Raw genomic sequence first — 21,984 nt, 5'->3', positions numbered from 1 at the left:
ACATTAATACACGTTTCTTTCACAATGTAGTTGGAGTGATGCAGTCTTACAGTTTACAGAATCCCGCTGTCGACACTTATTAATGAATAGATTGCTGCATGACTCCGATCAACAAGTGATGCGTGGTGGAATAAAGAGAGGCTCTGAAGACCAACATAGCAGCACTGAGCGAGACAGCATGCAGGAGGTTTACTTCACAGTTATTTCAAGCTGAAGTACTTGACCGTGTTTGAAGCAGTGAGACTGTTGCTGCACGTCAGTGAGTCCTGATAACAGACGACTTCGATGTAGCCGATATTGATTCTCCCGTTTTATCGACTCGAATGGATTACCGCCTGTGACCATAACACCAAAAAAGCAGACGGACACAAACACACTGACAGACGTTCATCATCCCACTCTACCTTGTCACAGTATCGGATCTCGTAGTCGAGGATAATTCCGTTGGGCTGCTCGGGCGGTGGCCATGACAACGAGAAACTGCGGCTTGTTGAGCTCACTTGGTGCATTATGGGAACTAGTGAGGGAGCTGTTAAGAAACACACGCAAGTACACACAATCAATTATCTATAGTTAGAAGATTCGCAAGCATGCTTCAACTCCGTAAATATGGAAATATTGTGTGTAATGTAATGACATGTTGCCGAGGATTATTTACACCCAAAGGAGGTAAAATGTTTCCTCAACTCAGGCTCATGAAAACAAATTACTGCACTTGTCACTGATTGGAAAGCAAGAGTTATGTCTGCAACACATTTTCACCGATAATTTTAGGAACCAGTAGCTCTTGGCTGTAGTGTATTTCATGGTTTTTGCCTCCTAGGTCTTTTTATGGGATGGTTTTCATCACATTTGTACTTCACGTCACAGCATACAGTGAAGAGAGGAAGGAAGCAAGCCACAGAGATTGATACAACACGAGTAACTAGTATAAAATTGATCAAAGTTATGTTGTGGATGTATCCATCTTACACAGCTGAGTCATCAGGACACCATGGGGCTGCCATAATCCTCAGTAAATGCTGCGATACCTCATGAGCCATCTCCCTCTGTCGTCATAATTTGACAGAGTGAGCGCTCTGTGCCTGGAAAGCTCACAGTCATTTCTAATATTGCCACAATTGACATTTTATAGGGTTCTCTACATGTCGAGTGAGTTTCATATCCTACGGCCCCATGAAATACGCTAAAACCTATTGCATAATCCCCCCCCCCCACAAATGCAGTCAACCTGAAAATAAATCAGTTTTTGTTGAGTACTAAAAGATTTTAGGGATAAGAGAGTTTTGAATCCGCCAGTGGTAAAAAAATGCGCTCAGAAAGCGGCCGTGTGACAATGGATCATCTTTCGATTAGGAATGAGCCGGGTTGCTGTAGATGAGGGAAATGATGTGTTTTCCATCAGAGCAAAGCGGCTTTTAAATCTAAATTTGGGTAGCGGTGAAGATATCACTTGTGTCTGTCTCTATAAAAGTATTGACGGAGCGGTAACTCGGCTCACTTTATAGTCTCTAAGAATTACACTGTCAGAGACGGAGAGAAGGGGGACATAGGGGGGAGGGCAGGGCGAGGGGATTAAGGCGAGAAAAAGAGAACAGGGAGAGAAAGAGAGACAGGCAGAGGGGGGAAGAAGGAAAACAGGATGAAAGATGTGGATGTGTAGGAAAGACAGACAACGAGATAGCGAGGCAGAGGGAGAGAGATGACACGCTTGTACCATGTTTTATGAATTAAAAAGCTGTAGCTCAATTTCCTTTATCCCCCTTGCCATCCTTCCCTCGCATAATCCGCTGTGCCCCAGGGTGTGCTTACACACACACATACACATATACACAGATGCATGCATGTACATGCACACAGCGTTTGTACTCCCCACTCACCGGCCTGATTGGTTGTAATGTTGATTGACAGTTGCTGGGCGGGATAAGGGTTCTTGTTGGAGACTCCGTTGACTGCCTGTGGAGTAAAAAGTGTAATGGTCAGCTATTCCACCCGACAGACATTAACCCCCATATTTGCTGTTGCTAGGCCTGTCAAGCGTTCACACAGCACATGTGCACTTTACAATGTTACCGGTGTCAGATATCACACTCAAAACTCTCAGTAATTCTATAAATAGGCACTTGATGTCAGACAGAGGTAGACAAAAGCATGCTTCTCATTTCTAACCAGCAGCTGATTTTAGCTGAACAAACAATTTAGTTGAGACCAGTGTAACTGGGGGGACTGTCCATTGTTCCGACGCCTCATTATTTCAGGACCCCAATAGTTGGAAAAGTGTCCCATTGGATCGAAAGCCCATCTGTGCGACTGCCTATTATCCCCAAAAACAAACGCTCATTATTCCGAAGGCCAATCGCTCCAGAAATACTTATTATTTCCTATTATGGCGACGTCATTGCCTGCCCTACACTGCCTCTGACTGGCTAGTACTCGTTGCCTTTGTTGGTTAGGTTGGTTGGATTTAGGCATGAGGAGTGAGATTGGTACGGGTCAAACATCGGGGTAAACCAATCAGAGGCAGAGGAGAGCGGGTCATGCCTTCCCTCTCATTAGCATAATAATTAGCCATGTGTTCTGTTTGTTGCAGGGAGAGTGTGTCGTTTTGAAGCCATGGGCCTTCAAAAGTACAAGCATTTTGTTTTTGGTATAACAGGCTGTCAGAAACATTGGATTTTAGTCGATTTGGACACTTTTGGGAATATTAGGTTTCAGAATAATGGGCCGTCTGAACAATGTCATGGCACCGCAAATGGATGTTAAATATGACCTCAAAGGACATATTCATTAAGATGGTGCTAAAAGAATAAGGCTAAAGCTGCATGTCCTGTTGATGATACATGGAAATAAAGAAACAGCATTGTTCTTGTATTTCACTGTAAAAACTCTAGTTCTACAATTAGAAGTATGATGAGGAAATGTAATATCAAACTGTTGCTTCCTTTGCTTATTTCTGTTTTATATTTTTCAAAAAATGTTTTATTTAAATATGACAAGCGAAATGCTTTTAGGATGAGTTTCTTTTTTTAACATCATGATAAGTGGTTAAGTTTTACAGAACAAGACAGACTGACACTGCTAAGCTATGATTAGAGGGTCGCTGTTCAGGGGAGGGATTCAACAACAAGTAAGTTCAACAGCAACAATGAGATGGTTTGAATTTCAGCATTGAGGCGCTGCCGATGTCTTTATCAAACTGTAAAGTCTCACCGTCCGTCTCATCTTGCCAACACAAAGACACAGTTAACAGCTTCCGAGTGCATTTTAAAGACCACCCAATTTGCTGCCTGATATTGTTTGTCATGAGCTTAGTTAATCATTTTGACGGCCAAAACAATGTCTTCAGTCACAGCAAATCATTAAACAAAGACGTGATAATTAGTGACGCTAGCTTAATGGCTTACTCCAAGCTCTAATTCTATGTTGTTTTCTTTCTTTCTCATTTCACTTTGTGTCTTTCCTTTCCTTGAGATTCTGAAGATTAAAAAAATATCACTATTGCCAATATTTAACATTTTCTCTACATTTCACTCGTGACTATTTCCTAGATACACAAATAATTTCACTATCAAAAACTAATTTGGTCGGTTAAAGTCTTCAGAGGATTCCGAACTTTGGCTGCACCATTCATTTAGTTAAGAGCAGTTTGCTGTCAGTGTTTTCACTTGTTGGATAATTACATTTCTGATGGATATCTTCATGGATATTCAGCAGTCTTTAACAGTGACTGCTTCCAGTGAGCACATTGAATAACAATCAATACTTTCACAATCTGGTCATTGTTTAAGTCATTCATTCATACATCATTATTGATCCGCCCTAACCCACAACAGACTGCATTTAAAATGGATCAACTCATGTATTCCTTTAAAAAAAAAAAAAACGTGTTTATTATTAATAGGTCCATCAGACTTTGACAAAAGATTCGGCAACTCCCTTAGCAATTACAACGTTGGTGTCCTTGATTTGGACACCCAGCCTTGATGGTAGAGGCGGCCAATAGCAGGAGATTGAAGGTTCACCACCGTCCTGGCTTTATATTGCATCAGAGTGGCCTTGAGGTTTGATGGAACATAATATAACTGGAAACTGTGCATAAAAGCCTCCATGTCAGCAAGCAGTCAGTATCCTTGAGCACCACAGTGAACATCTGACAGCTATTTGCATATTAACACAAGAATTGATCCAAACCTAACTACAGAAAGGACGCGTTGACTTTCAACACACATTTCAAGCCTGCGGGCAGTAACCGTGTGGTAGTCGAGATGAAGATTTCCATCTGAGTATTCCTTTAACAACACTGTACAGCAGGCGTGTTGAGTAACTGAAGCTTCAGGAAGGAACTTCAGTGGACAAACCTGTATTTCGAAGGTGTACGATGTGTGGGCGCGCAACTTGCTGATCGCCACTCTCGTTTCCTTTAACCCTTGCCTGCCCGAAACGAAGGCCACGCCGTCGTCACATGGCTGACACGCCCGGCGCTCGCTGCTGTGGCACCGGCGGCACACGACGTTATACGATAGGTCGTCGCGGTGCCCGATGTCCCGTGGTGGGTGCCACTCCAGCTGCACCGATGTCTGGTTGACGACGGAGACCACATTGCGAGGCGCTGAAGGGACACCTGGAGAAAGATAATGGCACGTTGCGGGGTTGACAACATTTTTGCAGAGTTTGTGTCAGTCTGTCAACTTAAAGTGAATCACTGCGCCACACCTGGATGCTATCAAACCTCATTACGGTAAGCACTTGAGAAAATAATTTGTTTTTTCATTAAGCAGTGCTTACTAATGGCTTACATATGGACACTATTTTTTTTTTTACTGTCACAGGATGTCTGGTATTTTACAGCTAAGCAAGCTGTTGTATAAGCAGCGCATCATTTTACCCACAATATTTCCCACAAGCAAGTCTGGCCCATTATCGAACTAATGTACAAAATTCAACAAACTAACAAACACAGTACAGTTTGTGTCCCATGGCTCAAGATAAGATATACAAATACTCTTTTAAATTGAGGCTGACAAAGAAGAAACATCACATGACTGACTCACCTCCAAAACATATGAGGAGCAACTTTGTAAAACCCGAAATATGTATCTAATGGCAGGATAGCTACGAGCTCATTTTTAAATCAAGATTTGACAATAGAACAAAAACAGTTAGCCAGTCCACAGAAAATGAAAAGGACAACAATCTTAATAAATTATTATTCTTCAAACAATTCTTTAATACGGATATTATCATAAACTGCACCCTCAATTATTCATACAAAACATAAGATTAATCTAAAGAAGCTAAATACTTCTTACACCCCTTGGGGCTGCAACAGAAAGGGGTTGGGCAATATGTCAATATTTCATTTTGTGATATGAGACTAGATATTGTCCAGATTTTGGATGTAATATTGCAATATGGCACGAGTGTCGTCTTTTTCCTGGTTTAAAAGAAAGCATTTCAGTGAAGTCATTTCCTCTCCATTGTTTTTGTAAAAGCAGCAATGGTTGAGGTATTCTGTCAAAATATTGTGACATTGTGATATTCTCCATATCGCCTTGGCCCCATCAATCCTGTGTATTTGTGGAACTCTTAATTCACTATTTACCAGGATTATATTCTGCATTAAAGTGCGGACAGTGGTTCACACTCCTGGCCATAGAAAAAGTCCTAGAAAAGAGATACAAAAACAGGACATTCTGACTCACCAGATGTAAACTTTGGGTAAAACCCTGCAATTGGTCGCCTATTTCAGTCGGCATCTATTGCTGCATTGTGGGCCTAGTGTCGCTCAAGACTGTTGTATTTCTTCAAAACAATCATCAACACGGCAGGAGCATTTTTTCCCCCCATACCAGAATGATAATGTGTGGAGTCAGACTTTTCTTTAGCGCTGACACGTCGCTGTGGAGGTACGTCTGGAATAGTTTTCTGCACACTGACCGGTGAATATGAGGGTGGCAACTTTGCTTTTACCTTACTGGCAGTCAGTGCTGTACTAATTCAGCGAACCCTGTCTCTAACAGTCAGAAGGTGACCTAACAGCTCACCGCCAGCCAAAGGATCTCTTTATCTGTCGCTCTTCACTCAGTCAGTCAGTGTCTCTCTCTTGGTGGTTCCCTCTCCTTCCTGTCAGCTCATCCCTTTGATCCGAGGAGAAACTCTGGTTTTTAGGGTGTTATAGTGAGTCTTAAACGCACACCCAGAGTTTTCACAAGGTTAAACGGGTTCATCTCTCCTCGACTGTTCACACACATCACACAGACCCGAGACCCACACAGACACACCCACAAGACATGCTGGAACAAGAAATGAAATGGGTATTCAACCTTGGCTTATGTTAAATCAAAGAGTCATAAGAAACGTCTCATATAGCCCTGTGGAATATGAATATGTGTGTATTACACCTACACTGCAGAATCAAAGTGCAAACAATCAGTGACGGGTTGAAAATCTAAGTAGCACCATTTTATAAACAGAGATAGAAACTGTGCATTATAATCATACTCACAATAATCAATATTAACTCAATCTTACTTTTGATGTGAATAGCATGAATCAAAAAACATTTTACAGTGTCAGAAATCCACCGAGTTCACAGCAAATACACTGGACATTAAAATGCTAAACAAGTAAGAGAAGTCGTAATGATCATTTCAAATTGGCCGTTTGAACTCCAGCAACAATAGAAACCGCTCCACTTCAAAGGGTGAGCTGTAATGCCGTCTCTGCACAACCACTCTGCTTCCTCACTGTCTTAAAGGTGTCTTTTTCGCAGAATCAATCTGACACAAAAATGCACTTCACAAAAAACAACACACAGATACAGTAGACACACACACACACACACACACACACGTCCTCCGTACCTATGCGGTCAATGAGGCAAGCTAAGGGAATGATTTTCCGTCAGGCAGCTCATTCGCACACTGCACGCTCACGCTTCCATCTCACTGATCAGATTTTATATCGGATTATTTTTACCAAATACAAATACATTGAAGCTCTTTCCTATTGTTAAAGTCTAACCCTTCCTTTCCAGTGCTTTTGTTTGAAAAAAAAACTTGTGACCTTAAATTGAAAGTATCAAGTTAATTCAGAAGGCTGAGTAAGGTGAAACACGACACCTTTTCACTGGAAAAGTAGATTTTTTTTCTTCATCTGTCAGCATCAATTTGACAATGTGCTGCTGCTGGGTTGAGGTGAGGCTTTTCATGCGATTTCTCTGTTTCTGTCAGAAAAGGATAACCTCAGAAATTGTTCCATAACTACTGAGGCAAAATATTTGTTATGTTCCCTCTCTAATATACTGCAATAGATCATCAGTATTGACATGGTTTGATTGTGAAATTACAGTAAAGGAACTTTACTGTAATGTAGCCCCAATATAACAACAGTAAAATAACAATAACTTTGATCCCTCTGAACTGGAATACATCTATTGATGACAAATCACATCATTTATTGCCTCGATGGATTTTTTCATGGATCATTATCTCACTATTTTTAAAACAACATTGCTTACTGTATGCCTCAAAGCCTATTTTCACACCGAACCTCTGGTGCATTTAAGCTGTTGGTTCAATTCATATAGACTAGAGAGGAAACTATCAATCAAACTCTGGGACAACTTACAAAGAGTACGATTGCCTCAAAAGTTGGTTCTTGCAAACTGCATCTGCTTCAGGTGCTCCATGTATTTTTGCAGTCCGCTATTAAAAAGTGAGTGAAACATGGATGCCAAGCAGTAACTATTGCCCCTCATAAGGTACAATACATCTCCTTTTCATCCCGTTTCTACCGGTCGTCATTCTTCCTCTCTGTGTGTTGCAATCTGAGCTTCTCTGTGCTTTGTTTATGTAGCCGGTCCGTCTGCAGGTGCTTTTAGTGCACGCAAGCCCATGTGTGTGTGTGCTCCAAAGGCGAGCCTACAACACCAGGCAGCCGCTCATATTGCCGTTGCTTGCACTATTCGTGTTGTTAGCACCGTACTATGTTGAGAGCCGTGTGGAGGCAAGTTTGGTTATTGGTCCCTGATCACAGGGTGGTCCGCTATTATTAATATATGTTGATACTTGTATCGACAATAATGATTGCATTAATGTCAATAGTTTAGTTTTCATACTTGCTAATAACCAAACCTGCTCCTACCAGATCCCAACAGATCAAAACGAGTCCTAAAGTGGAGAAACAAAATGGTCGGCAATATTCACTGTCATAATTCGAACATTGCACACGTTTCTACACTGCAGCAAACAGTTTTCAGGTTACCTTTTATACATTCTCCTGGCAGAATGTTGCAAATTCATTCATGAATGTAAGACAGAAAAAGAATGATCCGCCCACGAATGAAGCAGAGCTTTTTATAGCCTTGAAAAACATGAAGTTTTATTCAGGTCACCAGGGCGTGCACGAACACGGGCACGTACCGACACACCCAGACTATATACACACAGTTCCACAGTTTGAGACTAGCTACAGAGACAGTCTAAAATGATTCATGTCTCAACCTACTTACACCATCTCTCTGTGGAACACAGGCAGCGTTTTTCAAACTCGGTGCCTCGTCTTGCATAGCAATATAGCCTCTTTGACACACTAAACACATATTCACTTCAATGGAAGGCCTGAGGAGTGTGGCAGTGTTATTACTTACTGCTCCCCAAATCCCCAAACAAGGATGGGAACATTGCGGCACAGCAGCCCTGAATGAGGTGCATGGAATTAGGGTTGGAATAATAAATCAAAGCCGATATTGGCCTTTAATTCAATGATGAGATATTGGACTGTCAGTGATGTCACCGGATGCTATGTTGTAATATGTCAGCTATTGGTAACTTCAGTCCAAAAACCTGCCTTCACAAACCCGTCTCGGTCACGCTGAGGCATAGCCACACTCAGCTATGCTCCTGAAAGGTTTATCGAGTGTGTATCTTTGTTCTTTGTGTGCGTTTGTTCGACAGAGAAAGACAGACTCACTGGTGCACACGTCCTCCGGTTTGTCCATGTCTCCGCGGTAATAGCCGTTGCGACAACCGCAGATTGTGGCGGCCTCGATGGTAGAGCGACTGTTGAGCGGACATTGCTGACACAATCCCACCCCCGGGAACGACTTAAAGGTGCCCTGAGGGCAAGCTGAAGAAAAGAGAGAGAGAGAGAGAGAACACATTAAAAACTAACTAACCATGGACATGAGTGAAACACAACAAATAAACGATGTGTTTGCGCCTTTTGTTTGTCTTGATTGCAAGACATTTGGCAAACTTTGCTTTAGAAGGACCCTGCAATGGTGGAGTTATTACTGGTGGTATAAGGTTGACAAAGCACAGAGGGGGATTTTCTGGGAATAGCAGCACATTATCTCAACAAGATACACAAAAACATTTGGTGCACGTTCACAGTGTCACACTGATTGTCTTCATTGTAGATTATAGTTTCATTTATCTGGTTCCTTTAACTGGGTCATCGTTGTTTATCCATAAATATTATTGAATTATTCTTTGTGACATGAAACACACATATGCATTCTTAAAGATGATGTTTCCCTTCATCCAACATTCCAGGAATGGATGGTTCTGAGCTCACAGCATGCTTTTATACACCTTCATGGACTTTCATCACTTGCACTGCATTAGCATATTGCTGTTTTTATTTTTGTTTTGTACCCGTGTTTTCTATCTTGTGCACCTGACTGCACATCAAGTTTCCCATCTGGGATAATAACGACTGAACTCAACTCATCTGGAATAAGACAAGCGCAGCAATAGAGGTTGGAGTCGGTGTGTCACTTCTGTAGAGAATGTAAAGGGATCCTGTCTCTCACCTCCAGTGTTTAGGCTGTATGAAGGCCTTCCCCTTCACTTCATTAAATGTGAATGCCAGCAGGTCTTGTTATGTGTCCCTCTGCTTCCTTGAATTTGAGGAAGAACAGCGCCCATTTACACATAGTTCTGAGCCTCTGTAGGTACCCCCCACTGGATCATGTGCCTTTAATACCCATCTGTTACACAACTGCCAATTCACACCACTTCCTGTATTTGTAGTTTATGGGATGATACCTATATGTATACATCAGCCCCCTTTTTTCCAGCTGGTCTGCTGAAAGTACCATTGCATTTTTAATTTCTGGCATTCATTTTTTATTATTAGACCTTTGTCTGAACATGATGTCACAGACCAGAATCATGGCTGCTACTGTTTCAGTTAAACGTATCCATCTGTATCAATTTTACCATCTCTTTGATCAAATGAATCACAGCATGTTAGTAATAGTGCTGCTGTTAAATACCATGTCTCTCTTGCCTCAAAGACATTTTCTGGAACCGTTTGCTGGTAATATTTATTTAGTTTTTTCTTTTTTTTACTAGAAGGGTCTCTTGAGATCAGGAAAACTGTTTTTCAAGCAAGTCCACGCCAAAACAGTTTACAAATAATGAATGATGAATAGATAAATAAAAAACTTTCAATCAATTAATAAATCTAGTTCATGAGTTCATGCTCACTTTTCAGGCTAGATTACATAATCTTACGTTTCTTGTCCGAGGCATTTTGATAGCAGCTCAGGTAAATTAAACACCTCAAAACTCCAATTTGTGCAAAAACACAGCCACCTCAGCAGCACCAGTACAGCTGACTGCGTGACTGACAGCCAATTCTAAATAAACGTCTTACATCTAGTTCAAAGCAAAAGTAGAAAAAGATTCACTAAACAAATTAAATGCAACATCGTGACATGGTCAAACATCTTAAATCAAATATATCACATTAAGTGAGAGTACTTTGCATCCCAGGAGGACACGTGCTTTTAATTAACACATGGGATTTCATGAGTGCCTTTTTTTTGATGAGGGCAAACACGTTCTGAATAATGACTACAAGTAAAATAGAAAGCAGAACAGGGAAACAGAAGTGTGAAATGAGAAATTAGACTGAAACGAAAGCTCTGCCAAAAGGCTGAGGGAAAAACCAAATGAGTTACTTGTTTCCAGGTTTGATTAATCTTTAGCACTTCCTCCGCTGTAATGAATGTTCACTTCATCTCGGAGATGCTTTAGATGCTGTAAGACCAAAATGCAAATGTTACACAGATTAATGGTGGCGGGCAGAGGAGGATTGCACATGCAGGCTCTTACGGAGTCTGTATAAACTGGAGCCCAAATGATAACTGGAATTGAGGGGAAGAGGTAAATTAGACAAAGTGCCAGCGAGCTAAGAGCCTCAAAGTGTCACTTAATCAAACATTAAAGGATTTAAGGGCCAGGAAAAAACAAAAAGACAGAAACTCAAAGAGAAAAGACGAAGAAATCGAGCAGAGCATAATAAGGGGAACAAAGACAAATGCTGTTATTCTTCCCTCTCAAAATCACTGTTTCTGCAGCTCTGCTCTATTGTGTTCGCGTTACCGAAACGCTGTTATGTTATTTCTTGGTCTTGCTGATTCTTTTGTTCGAACATGACTTACAATGGAGGATGCTGTGCTCTGCCCCCATTTTTTTTACTGCATATTACATTGTGCATGATCCGCAGAGCTTGAAAAAACTACTCACATCTCAGATATTATAAGTACAGTATATAAGTACACTCCATATCATATGGCAGGACTTTATCAAGCTTGTATTCAACATGAACTTTCTGCTCCTTTTTTATCTGTCGAGGGATGTCTAGGGATTCCCCCCATTTTACTTGAGTAGATGCTGATGAGTAGATGCCGTCGTCTGAAATGCAATAGAAGTAAGACAGGTATCATACCAGCAATCTATAAATACCTTTGGCCAACAAGCAGAACACACATCTGCAAAAACGTTTTCCATCGACCATCCTCGTCCACTGCAGGTAACGGTAGTTTTGCCAAAGCGGAGTTTGATAAAAAGAACAGTCTAACTGTTCCTCAGCTAATGTTTAGCTGTGACTGTATTTTTAGGATTTTGGAACTTTTTGTAGATGCTGAGGGTGCACCTGTACCTTAGGGGTTAAGTGGTGACCATGAACTGCAATGCCAGTTTGACTGAGGCAGCTGCAGCTCTAGATCCCTCCTTTCCTGTCATCTCTCAACTGTCTTTAATAAAGGCATAAAAATGCCCCAAAAATACTTTTTTTCTAAAAAAAGTGAACAGCTGTGAAAGGCAGAGTCTCGTACCCTTGAAACCGGTTGCAAAGTGTGTGTAGTGGTTGAAATTCAACTCAAGCCATTATTTCATCTCACTCATTCAAATTATCTTCAGCTGGTTTTCCCAACGTTACCCTCTTATCTCCCTATTTGTCAGACACACTTTCACTCCTCCTCTGTGTCAGTCCGTGTCAGTCTCCCTTTCTATCAGTTCCTTTATATTCACACCTCTCTCTGAAGTGCCAGTGGCCTGTACCTTTCTCTACCTGTTTGTGCCTTGAATGGGCAGAGAGACATCTGGCTTGTCGAGGTCATTTATTCAACAACCTTGCTCATTGCGCACTGGGGCGTGTCACCATGGCAACAAGTCTCGCTCCCTTCCTCTCTGTTGAATGACTCTCTGTAGCCGATAGTTATCTCGCTCACCTCGGGTCCAGCTGTCTCGATACGAACACTACACGTGCATGTTGTTACACGTGAATGGTAGTGTACCGTTTATAGAGAATAAAACCGTCAAAATGTTGTCTGACGACAGAGGGACTTTGTCAAAATCTGATCTGCCTCCAATATGTTAAAAAGACATTCATTCATGTAAGATCATCAGCAAATATTTGCATCAAAAGTATTCATACCGGCAGCGATTGGAATTTGTGATAGGCGAAGCACATTTTCAATTGAAGGTTCAAATAGCTTTGTGCAGACAGAGGACCAATCGGACTGTTTAAGGTAAATTGTTGTTGGCCTAAGACACAGGAAGCTATTCTGTTGAGGTTCCTTTTAGCAAAATGCTCTGATTGAATTTGCCTCTTGTTACGCAGCATGCATGCCTCGGGCTTTTAGTGTGAAAGGTAAAAACGGAAGGAGTGGATCTGCGCTGCCTTTGCAAACTGTGTTTCTCCTTTCAACCTTGACAGTTTATTGAGCCTCCATGCTGTTGTACACGATGGTGTACATTTGGAATATATCTGTTCTGCAAAAACGGGATTGGTTGAAGCCTTTATTCCAGATGCAAAGTTAAAACATTTGACGTTCTGAAAAAGATTTGTCGCTTTTTTGCTGCATAATATTCACATACTGTGTGAAAGTACTCATAACAAAAACGGTTCAAAAAATGATATTGACATGCGAATTAATGGCAGGCAATAAAACCGTCCCCAGTGTGTGACGGCCTTTACGTGCACACACAATCGTGTACCACTGTTTGAAATCAACTCTTTGGAGAGTAACATTCTAGGGGCACTAGTTGAACGTTTGTTGTGGAAATTTTTGATACTGAATATCAGTTAATGGAAAAAGCTATGAACCCCGTTACAGAAGAAGATAGATTTACTCTAATTCTTGTAGTTTTATGTAAAATATTTGGTGTGGATAGAAACTTGCCTTGGAGTTTGAACTGACGCAGCTCACAAGACAGAAAATCCATCATGCAAATGGGAGAAATCTAAGAATGGAAGGTGACACAAAAACAGAAAGAAAAAGGCAAAAGAATAGCAAAGCACATTCCAGAGAAAGAAAGAAAGGAAGGAAGAAAGGGAGAGTTAAGGGAAAAGATTATTCCCTCTGTTTTCCTCTGTGCCTTTAGCCAGCTGTGTGGAGTCACACAGCGACCATGTAGATGACAATTGTCTGAAGTTGGCATACAGACTCACTGATCAATTATTTAAGACTTACATGTGTGTGTGTGTGTATGTGTGTGTGTGTGTGTGTGGTGAACGGCTGCAGATTTTTAAAAAACTCTCATCGTCGAAGTCCACAGCAGGGGAGTTGTTTGTGTGTATTCAATGGTTGTGCTGACATTTGCAGTGTGATGCATTTGAAGTAAGGGCTATTTAAATGTGTTTACACACACACAGTTATTGTACTGTCGAGCCAGTTTTGCTGGATGGTTTGCACAATATGCTGGTTTGGTGCAAAATAAACACCATCTCTGTGGCCTGACACACACACACACACACACACACACACACACACACACACACACACACACACACACACACACACACACAGAGAAAGACAACCATCTGTTCCAATAGTCAGTCCAGTTTCCTGCCAAGTTGTTATCAGCTGATTGGCAGAAGAGCACACCCAAAAGATGCCAGCTTGATGCAGACAGGCGGGACAGGCTCCGTCCCACGAGATCTCAAATCACCGTTTAAGCACTAAAGCTTTAAATAAAACACACGAGGCAGGTGTACCTGGAAACTGTCAAGACTGCATCCAGTATGACTTTCCAGTGCAGCTGGGCCACACAAACAATATGAACAGTTTTCACAATGGAACATTTTCTCTGTCAGAAGATGTGAAACTTTGATATCATGTCCATAAGTTACATTGCGTGACAACTTACAAATAACCCGATCCCAACACAGAAACAAAGCTGCTTCTAACCAATCATTTAGCAGTATTATAGGAACTGAAAAATTGGTTGAGTAGCTTAAAACACCACTTTCTTTTGCTGTCTGAAGTTGGATGGGAGAGAAACACTCCCTTTGAGGAAACTATTTCATGTCGGCACCCAGATCAGCAGCTACATAGTTACAACATGGAAAGATTGTGGACAAAATGTGGAGATCCGCTGGCTACTTAATGTCCTGTTTGGTCACGCAGTGGATGATACAGTATCAGAAAGAGCCCGGCTAACGCTATTTAAAGTGACACGAAGCAGATGGGTTAAGAAAGGGGAAAACCTGTGGAAATACCATGACCTAAGTCCATCACCTGAAGCATAAGCAAGTGCAGTCTCACCAGCAATAGACCCATCACCAGAAACACTAACAAACTGTAACATCAGTCGTGTTTCCTCCGTTACTACATCACACATGCTGTTCTTTTTTTAATAGCAAAAGACATGGCTCCAATGGGTGCCGTCTACAATTTGATTTTAATTTATGGATCTAATTAGATATTCTGTTTTCTGCTCGTATGATTTGTTTTTTGTCATGTTTCAGGTTGTGAATCTCCTATGAGGTCATTTCAAGCTGAAACGCAACTAATTTATACCGTCGTGAATATACAATTTACTCAACGTATCAATTTATATGAAACCTATTATCGCAATAAAATATTTTGTCATGTCTTCTTTCTGGTTTGGTTTTTCAAGGGCAGCAATTGCAAGCTCGATATCTTTTAAGAGATTGACAGAAAATGAAGATTTCGCCGTAATTCCTTCTGCAGTGGCAATCAACAGCCCTGTAATATTGTCAGATTTAATCACTGTCTCCCATGAATCTTTTCTGGCTTTCTATGCACACAAATATGATGAGAAGAAAAAGTATTGCTGTGCAAAAGAGACACTGACACCAAAAGGCAATGCTCAAATTGAACACATTTCACTGGAGATAGATAGAATACCATTCATCAGTCCCTTCTGTGTTCTCTATCTCTTTCAACTCTGACAGTTTTTACCTTTCTGTCCTTGGTTTGTCTTTTTTTTTTTTTTTACTTCCTTGCCAGTCCAACTCTCCAGAGGGCTCTGCTGTACTGTCTTTATCTTCCTGGTTTCCTTCCTTGCCTCCCTCCTTCCTTGTTTCCTTCCTTCCAGATGCCCCTCTATCTTGTCGACACTCTCTAGCAGTTCAGGACACATTTGCAGCAGACTAATCTGGCTGGAACAGGCTAAAGTAATTAACATGGGATGAAGCGGCCTCACTTATCATTTCACCATATGTACCTACATTACATACACATGCTCACACGCCCACCCGCCCCAACACACACACACTCTTGCACACACCCAAAATGGATGAGACTCTACAGGCAGAATAAGAAATGATGGGTGCTACTTCGGAGAGGAAATGGGGAAGGAGGCCAGATATAAAAAGGAGGTAAATGAGATGGAGGAGCTATTTCTGTGCCATGTTCACCCAAGTCTGCTTCTACTAATATTAACATATGGAACATCTCACACTTGGGCATCTGAAAATGTATACATGCATGTGATTAAACAGCAAGGACTGCCAGAAATGACACACTTACACATCATAAATTGCGCTTTCAACAGAATTGACTCAGCATTGTAGTCCAGCATGTTTTGTAAAGCAGGCCAGCACTTCAATATGGCACATTTGTCTTCGTGAATGAAAAACAAAGACAATGGATATGCAAATATTTTGTTCAAAATATAATTTCAATACCATATTTGTTTCACGCACAACTTTTTATAAGATTAAGGTTGAAACGATTAGTTTGATTCCAGCATGTTTGGTGATACCTTTGTGTTGTAGGCTTTGTGAGATATTGCCCGCTGCTATAGCATGTTTGCTACGATTGATGAGAAGCATGTTTGCTGGATATTGATTTGCTGTCATAGCGGCTCATTAGCTTGTGCTACAAAACAATATGAAATTTTGTGTGCAGCATGCAACAGTGTTTGCTGTAGCAAGGTCTTCAGAACAGGTTTTGAACAAGGAGAATTAACACAGCACACATGCCTCTTCATTTTTCACAAGCACAATTTGGACTGGCACAGCCTCATTAGAGCACAGATTTACCTCGGCACACGTTGCCATTGTCTGGTTCATAACCCGCCCTGCAGCTGCAGCTGCCGATGGGTACCATCCACTCTCCGTCTCCGTTGCAGTAGAGCTTTATGGGCACGTCTACCTCCTCAGCGTTGGGGATACAGTTTCCTCTCGCGATGACTAATGAAGTGGACTCTGCTCCAGTCAGTGTCTGCAGAGAGTCAGAATCATAAAAAATATGTATATATACTTGAATGTCTGTGTACATGCTGCACCAAAGTCTGATGAAAAGAGCACCGCAGTTTTCAGTTAGTTCTGGTCCATACCTCTGGGAAAAAAGCAAAGTTTTGCACCACACTGGGGCATTTCTTGTAGAATACTCTGACAGCCAGCAGGGACATGCAAGCACCGAGATCCTGGAAGGCCAAGTGGAAGCCTTTGCCTTTGGACAGTGGCCCGAAACTCCGCACTTCTGTGTTCACCTTCATTAGCCTTCCCCCGAAATCAACCTGGGAGAAACTCTCATCTGCTGCGATGGTGTCCACCTTACAGTGACAGAGACAGACAGAGGGAAGGATGGGCGTGGCAAAAGAAAGAAAGAGAATTCTTTAAGGTTCTTCTGTCCCCGTTTCTTGGTTCTTAATTAAGATTCACGAAGTAACGTTTGAATCTGCTGTATAATATTGGATAAATGCTGTATGATCACATACTCTATCAATTCATTATTTTAGAATTTAGTCAGGATTTACAACGCATTGGTGGGTGTGTCCTGCACCGCTGAACAAGTACCGTAACGGCTGAATAAGATGCGCCGGTGAAAGTACAAACTCGCTGCCTAATATGTATGATTCCGAAATATCGATTTTAGGTCCTGGGTCCGGATGCAACTGCGTCTGGATCCGGACAGCGGTCCGCCAGTTGGAGACCCCTGATCTAATGGGTTCTCCAATCCAATATACTGAATTAGCAAGGTGTCCGATTTCTAGCCTCTGTGCTCCATTTTCTCCAGGGTGAACTGATGAGGGCCATGTGTACTACAGCACTTAGCACTCCCATGTTAAATGAAAAAAAGCAAGGTGTTTAACATTGAGATTACCATCCAAATTATACTTTGAAATGCCAATTTATAATCCGACAACACACTTTTCTTCTTTTCTGGACTCATTACCTTGAGAAAAGGGGCATTGGCCCAGTACTCCACCCCTTTGATGCCCACTGACACGGCCCTTTCAGTCTCCAGGTAGTACAGGTTGAACGTCTCTTTGCAGGAGCCCAAGACGCTGGGGATGGAGGCGCAGTCGCGTACGGTGAAGCGGATCTCCACGTAGATGCGTTGCGCCGCCCGCCGGTCGATGTAAGTCGTGAGGAGCCAGTTGTTCTGGCTGGGCTCAAACACGTTGCACACCTGGTACGTCCTGATGGTGTTGAGGTTCTCATCATAGCCGCTCACCTCCTCCCACTGGGGAATGTGTGAGTGTGTGTGTGTGAGGACAGGGCAGGGGGTACGGATGAGAGGGGAGGCCAAAATGATGAATGGGTTTACCAAGACCTGACACAAATTAAACTTTCTTTTCCCCTCCCTACCATTTTGTCTCTCTCTCTTCCTACCTCCCCAATTCCCATCCTCATTTTTTCTCCCCGCTACCTTGTTCCTTTTTGAAGAGGGACAACCATTCATCACAATTAGAGCCGCTCACCTCAACACACACACACACACACACACACACACACACACACACACACACACACACACACACACACACACACACACACACACACACACACACACACACACACACACACACACACACACACACACACACACACTCTATTGTAATGGGCTAGTAGCCAAGCCAGCATTTCAAAAAAAAAAAAATCAAAGGAGTTCAAGAAAGGGGGTGGAAGACACTGTTCTATTTCCTCTTATTCCATTTTATTTGATCTATTCTATTAATTTGCAGACTCTTGTAAGCTACACCTCCCTGATCTATTGGAATCCATTCTGTTCTGCATCAACAGCGGTTAATTGGTGTCACCTTGCAACTGTAATTAGGATTTTGACAGACTCCTTATTAGAGCGCTGTAAAGTGTACTCAAACTGCTTTCCCCAAGGGTACACACGTTCGTACGACTACACACAAGCACATTACAGCTCTCCACATTGTTCTTACTCCGTTGGCAGGGAACGATATCCAGCCAAGCTCAGCTGTCGCTGTCCTTGTATCCATCACTGTCTCTGTCAGACAAAAAGAGAAACAGACAAGGAGAGAGGTGAAAAGAGGGAGGTATGAGTTTAAGCAACAGTCCGCTCAGACACCAACTTTAGCACTGCATCGTGATGCAGGTCATTCATATTCATAAAATCCCGCTTTACTCTGTTTTCTGTAATGCTTCTCCCCTTTTGTTTCTCTCCATCCTATCAAAAAAGAGATAATAGCCACAAATAAACCGAAACAAATACACAAAAGTAACAAGGAAACAGCTTTGCAACAGCTGTAATAGTTGGCAACAACAGAGAGCAGTTAGTATTAGCACTAGCACACGGCAACAGAAAGCAATTACCGGCGCCATTGTCTTACGTCAAGTAAAGGCCAAGGGTGAGGGTGAAGGCGGCGGTAGTATCGTTTTAACCACTATTTATTAAACAATAACTACATTCAGGATAAATCAGTCAGTGCCAGCAATAGCAATTAAATAGACAACGATATCATGTGAATGTGTGTAGGAAGTCTGCTGATGTGGGTGCCACTAATGACCGCGTGTCCCCACCTGAACCTACATTATCAGCTTCATCTGCAACAGTAATCTCACATGCTAACCTGATTAAATCACAGCAGGGCGACACACTGAGCGCTGCACACACACTGCATCGCTAAGCTAAATGTTCCCTCTCAGACGGCAACACGGATAAACGCAAAGCCAGCCGACTTGACAAAAACAAAAAAAAAACAGATGTCAACATTCATTTCTGTCTGGTATGTGCAAAGCAATGCAGGCTGGAAAATTAGAAAATGTGAGAAATTTCATGAGAGAAAAAATGATTTACGCGCCAACAATGTCCATTCATATTAATGTTGAAATGGCAACCTACAGTAAGTAAAGGAAAACCACATGATATCTAACACGTAGGATGGAGGTTATGGGAGACACTTTTCATTACATATTGGTAGAGTGCAGACAGAGGAGCAAGATGGCAATCCTTAACATGTGCATGAAATGCTACTTCTCCTGCAACTAAAAGACGAGACTAAAAGTAAAAAACGAAATAATATTTGAGCCACATAGGAAGCTGTTGTATAATTTTTATTTTCAAACACCATTTTGCTCAGGCGTTTTCTTAGCTCTCCTACGTTACTTGTGGGTGAAATAAGCTGCTGTATGCAAAATGTACAGTGAGCGGACCGGCTGTGACGCTCAAGTCGACATAAGTTAGTTGGCATGCTGACAATACAGACCTCAACACATCGTCCTTTGTAATAAAACACAGTGAGACGATTCAACGACATCACACCGCGAGGCAGCCACAGGCAAACAGCCCCCTTGATTCTTGACACGCTCCTCCTCTTGCACCCTTTCAATCCGTCACCCTGCCTCTCATTATCTCCCTCCCTCCCTCCTCACATCCCCGCCACCTTCACTCTACCTCCCCGTCTTTTATCTCACCCTCTACCTTGGGCGCTTCTTTTTCTTGCCAGCCAGCGAGCCTAATTACAGCAGAACCCAGTTTTCCAGCTCTCCCTCGGGAGAGAAGGTCGTTTGTGAATATAAAAATGCTTGTCACACGAAAATGTGGTTGACTATCAAAAGTCTTGGACCAAAGCTTATTCAAACGGTGACAATTGTCACCATCTAATTTGTAGCTTCAGTGCGTTTAGTGGCATGTTGTCAACAAAGATTTTCAAACACCAATCCACAGCAGAATATAGACCAAGTTTATTTATGCCTTGCATATTTTGCTTGTTCAGAGGTCTTTGAAGTTTGGGTTTAAAAAAAAAAGAAAAAAAAGGAGGCTTAAAAGAAAAATGGTAATATCGAGAGAAATCCACAATGTTGGCAGAGGAGCTGTTGGAATAGTTCATGTAGTCTTACAAGCTGTACCTTCCAGCAGAGAAGACAGGATTTGATTCAGGGCTTTGCTTAAAGAATAGAACAATGGCTGTGCAGTGTCATACTCCACCATAACACCATATTTCTATTTCAAGAACAGGGTATTCAAGGCATATTCTCACGCACTTGGAGCATACAATCCCAGCTGGTATACGTATATTGAAAATTGATTGCACCACAATGCCCAGGAACTCTTGGGAGACCTCTGTGATTCATCACTTCATGTTATTGCATACTGTTCACAGCTGGAGCATTAAGAACAAGTGCAGGGAGAGTAATGTGGGTGTACACATTGAAAAGACTTCTTATCATATATTCAATAAATTCATGAAAATAAGAAACTCTACCAAATGTCTGATCTTCTTTCTGGGCTGCAACGAACCATCATTTTCATCATTGATTATGTTAATTTTGTTGATTCATCTATTTTATTAAATCTCACTAACAGTCAAAATCTCTTGTATCCGGGCCATGACAGCAGCACCTTATCAAACTGAAATAGGAGGAGTCTCTTTCTGGCTGGCGGCTCTTTGATTTTCTCGACAACCGTTCATCCGGTCGACTTCATACTTCCAGTGTATTGAGTTCCAGTGTCGAGTGTTATCTTTTGAGAACGAGATATATTAATTAGTAGTGACTTATGTACACACATCAAATGACAAATGATGCAACTGAGAGGTTCTCGAGAAAGCTGTAAATAACAATCCCGGAGGCCAAGCAATCATTTTCAACCATTCGAAACGGGCACGTTTTGAACAGGCACCGCACTAGTTACCTATAAAACATCAAGGTTTCAAGCATGGAACATCTGCAAAGCAAAAAAGTGAAAATGCTCCTCATAATTACCCAAAGCGCAGGGTAACATTCTTACACTGTTCGTTTTGTCGAGAAACAGGAAAAAAACAAAGATATTTCATTTGCGATCAAAAAAAGAATTGTGTGCCTATCTGACCAACTAGCATCCAGTTACCCCCGTTATTTATAGCATTCCCAAAATCCCCAAACATGCTACAGAACCCACTCTCAGGCCAACAGTCTCATGAAGAGGCTCTGTCAAAAAGTACCCTGTCATGTAGACAGAAAGGAATGTACTGAATGTTCTGAGTGATTGCGCTTTGAATGAGAACAGAAAACTGGTTTCCCTTGATGTAGAAAACGTATATGGTTGCATTCCCCATGAAGAGGCTTTGAACTCTACCGATCCGAGACACAAACAACCCAAAGTCCAACCAACGCATTCCTATTGAACTGCGACACCTCGTTCTGAGTCGCTGTGCTAATAATCTGTAACGATGCAATACAAATACAACTGGTACC

At 41.8% G+C, this 21,984-nt stretch overlaps 1 protein-coding gene across 1 annotated transcript in view; it reads right to left on the bottom strand.

The window, feature by feature from the left end:
* Positions 1-21,984, bottom strand: part of LOC306776430 (ephrin type-B receptor 1-like) — a gene marked incomplete at both ends in the record, with an annotated part of 70,924 nt that overhangs the window by 24,587 nt on the left and 24,353 nt on the right. Inside the window, 8 exons of the mRNA XM_079267123.1 lie at positions 405-529; positions 1,881-1,956; positions 4,359-4,621; positions 8,974-9,129; positions 16,591-16,771; positions 16,887-17,105; positions 17,729-18,019; positions 18,732-18,796. Of these exons, the coding sequence (XP_079123249.1) occupies positions 405-529; positions 1,881-1,956; positions 4,359-4,621; positions 8,974-9,129; positions 16,591-16,771; positions 16,887-17,105; positions 17,729-18,019; positions 18,732-18,796 (1,376 nt within the window). The remainder of the gene's footprint in view (positions 1-404; positions 530-1,880; positions 1,957-4,358; positions 4,622-8,973; positions 9,130-16,590; positions 16,772-16,886; positions 17,106-17,728; positions 18,020-18,731; positions 18,797-21,984) is intronic.

This window comes from Melanostigma gelatinosum (assembly GCF_949748355.1).
Source record: "Melanostigma gelatinosum genome assembly, chromosome: 4".
Classification (NCBI taxonomy): Eukaryota; Metazoa; Chordata; class Actinopteri; order Perciformes; family Zoarcidae; genus Melanostigma; species Melanostigma gelatinosum.
Note: the sequence above shows the minus strand (reverse complement) of the source record. Positions and strands in the feature narration are given on the sequence as shown.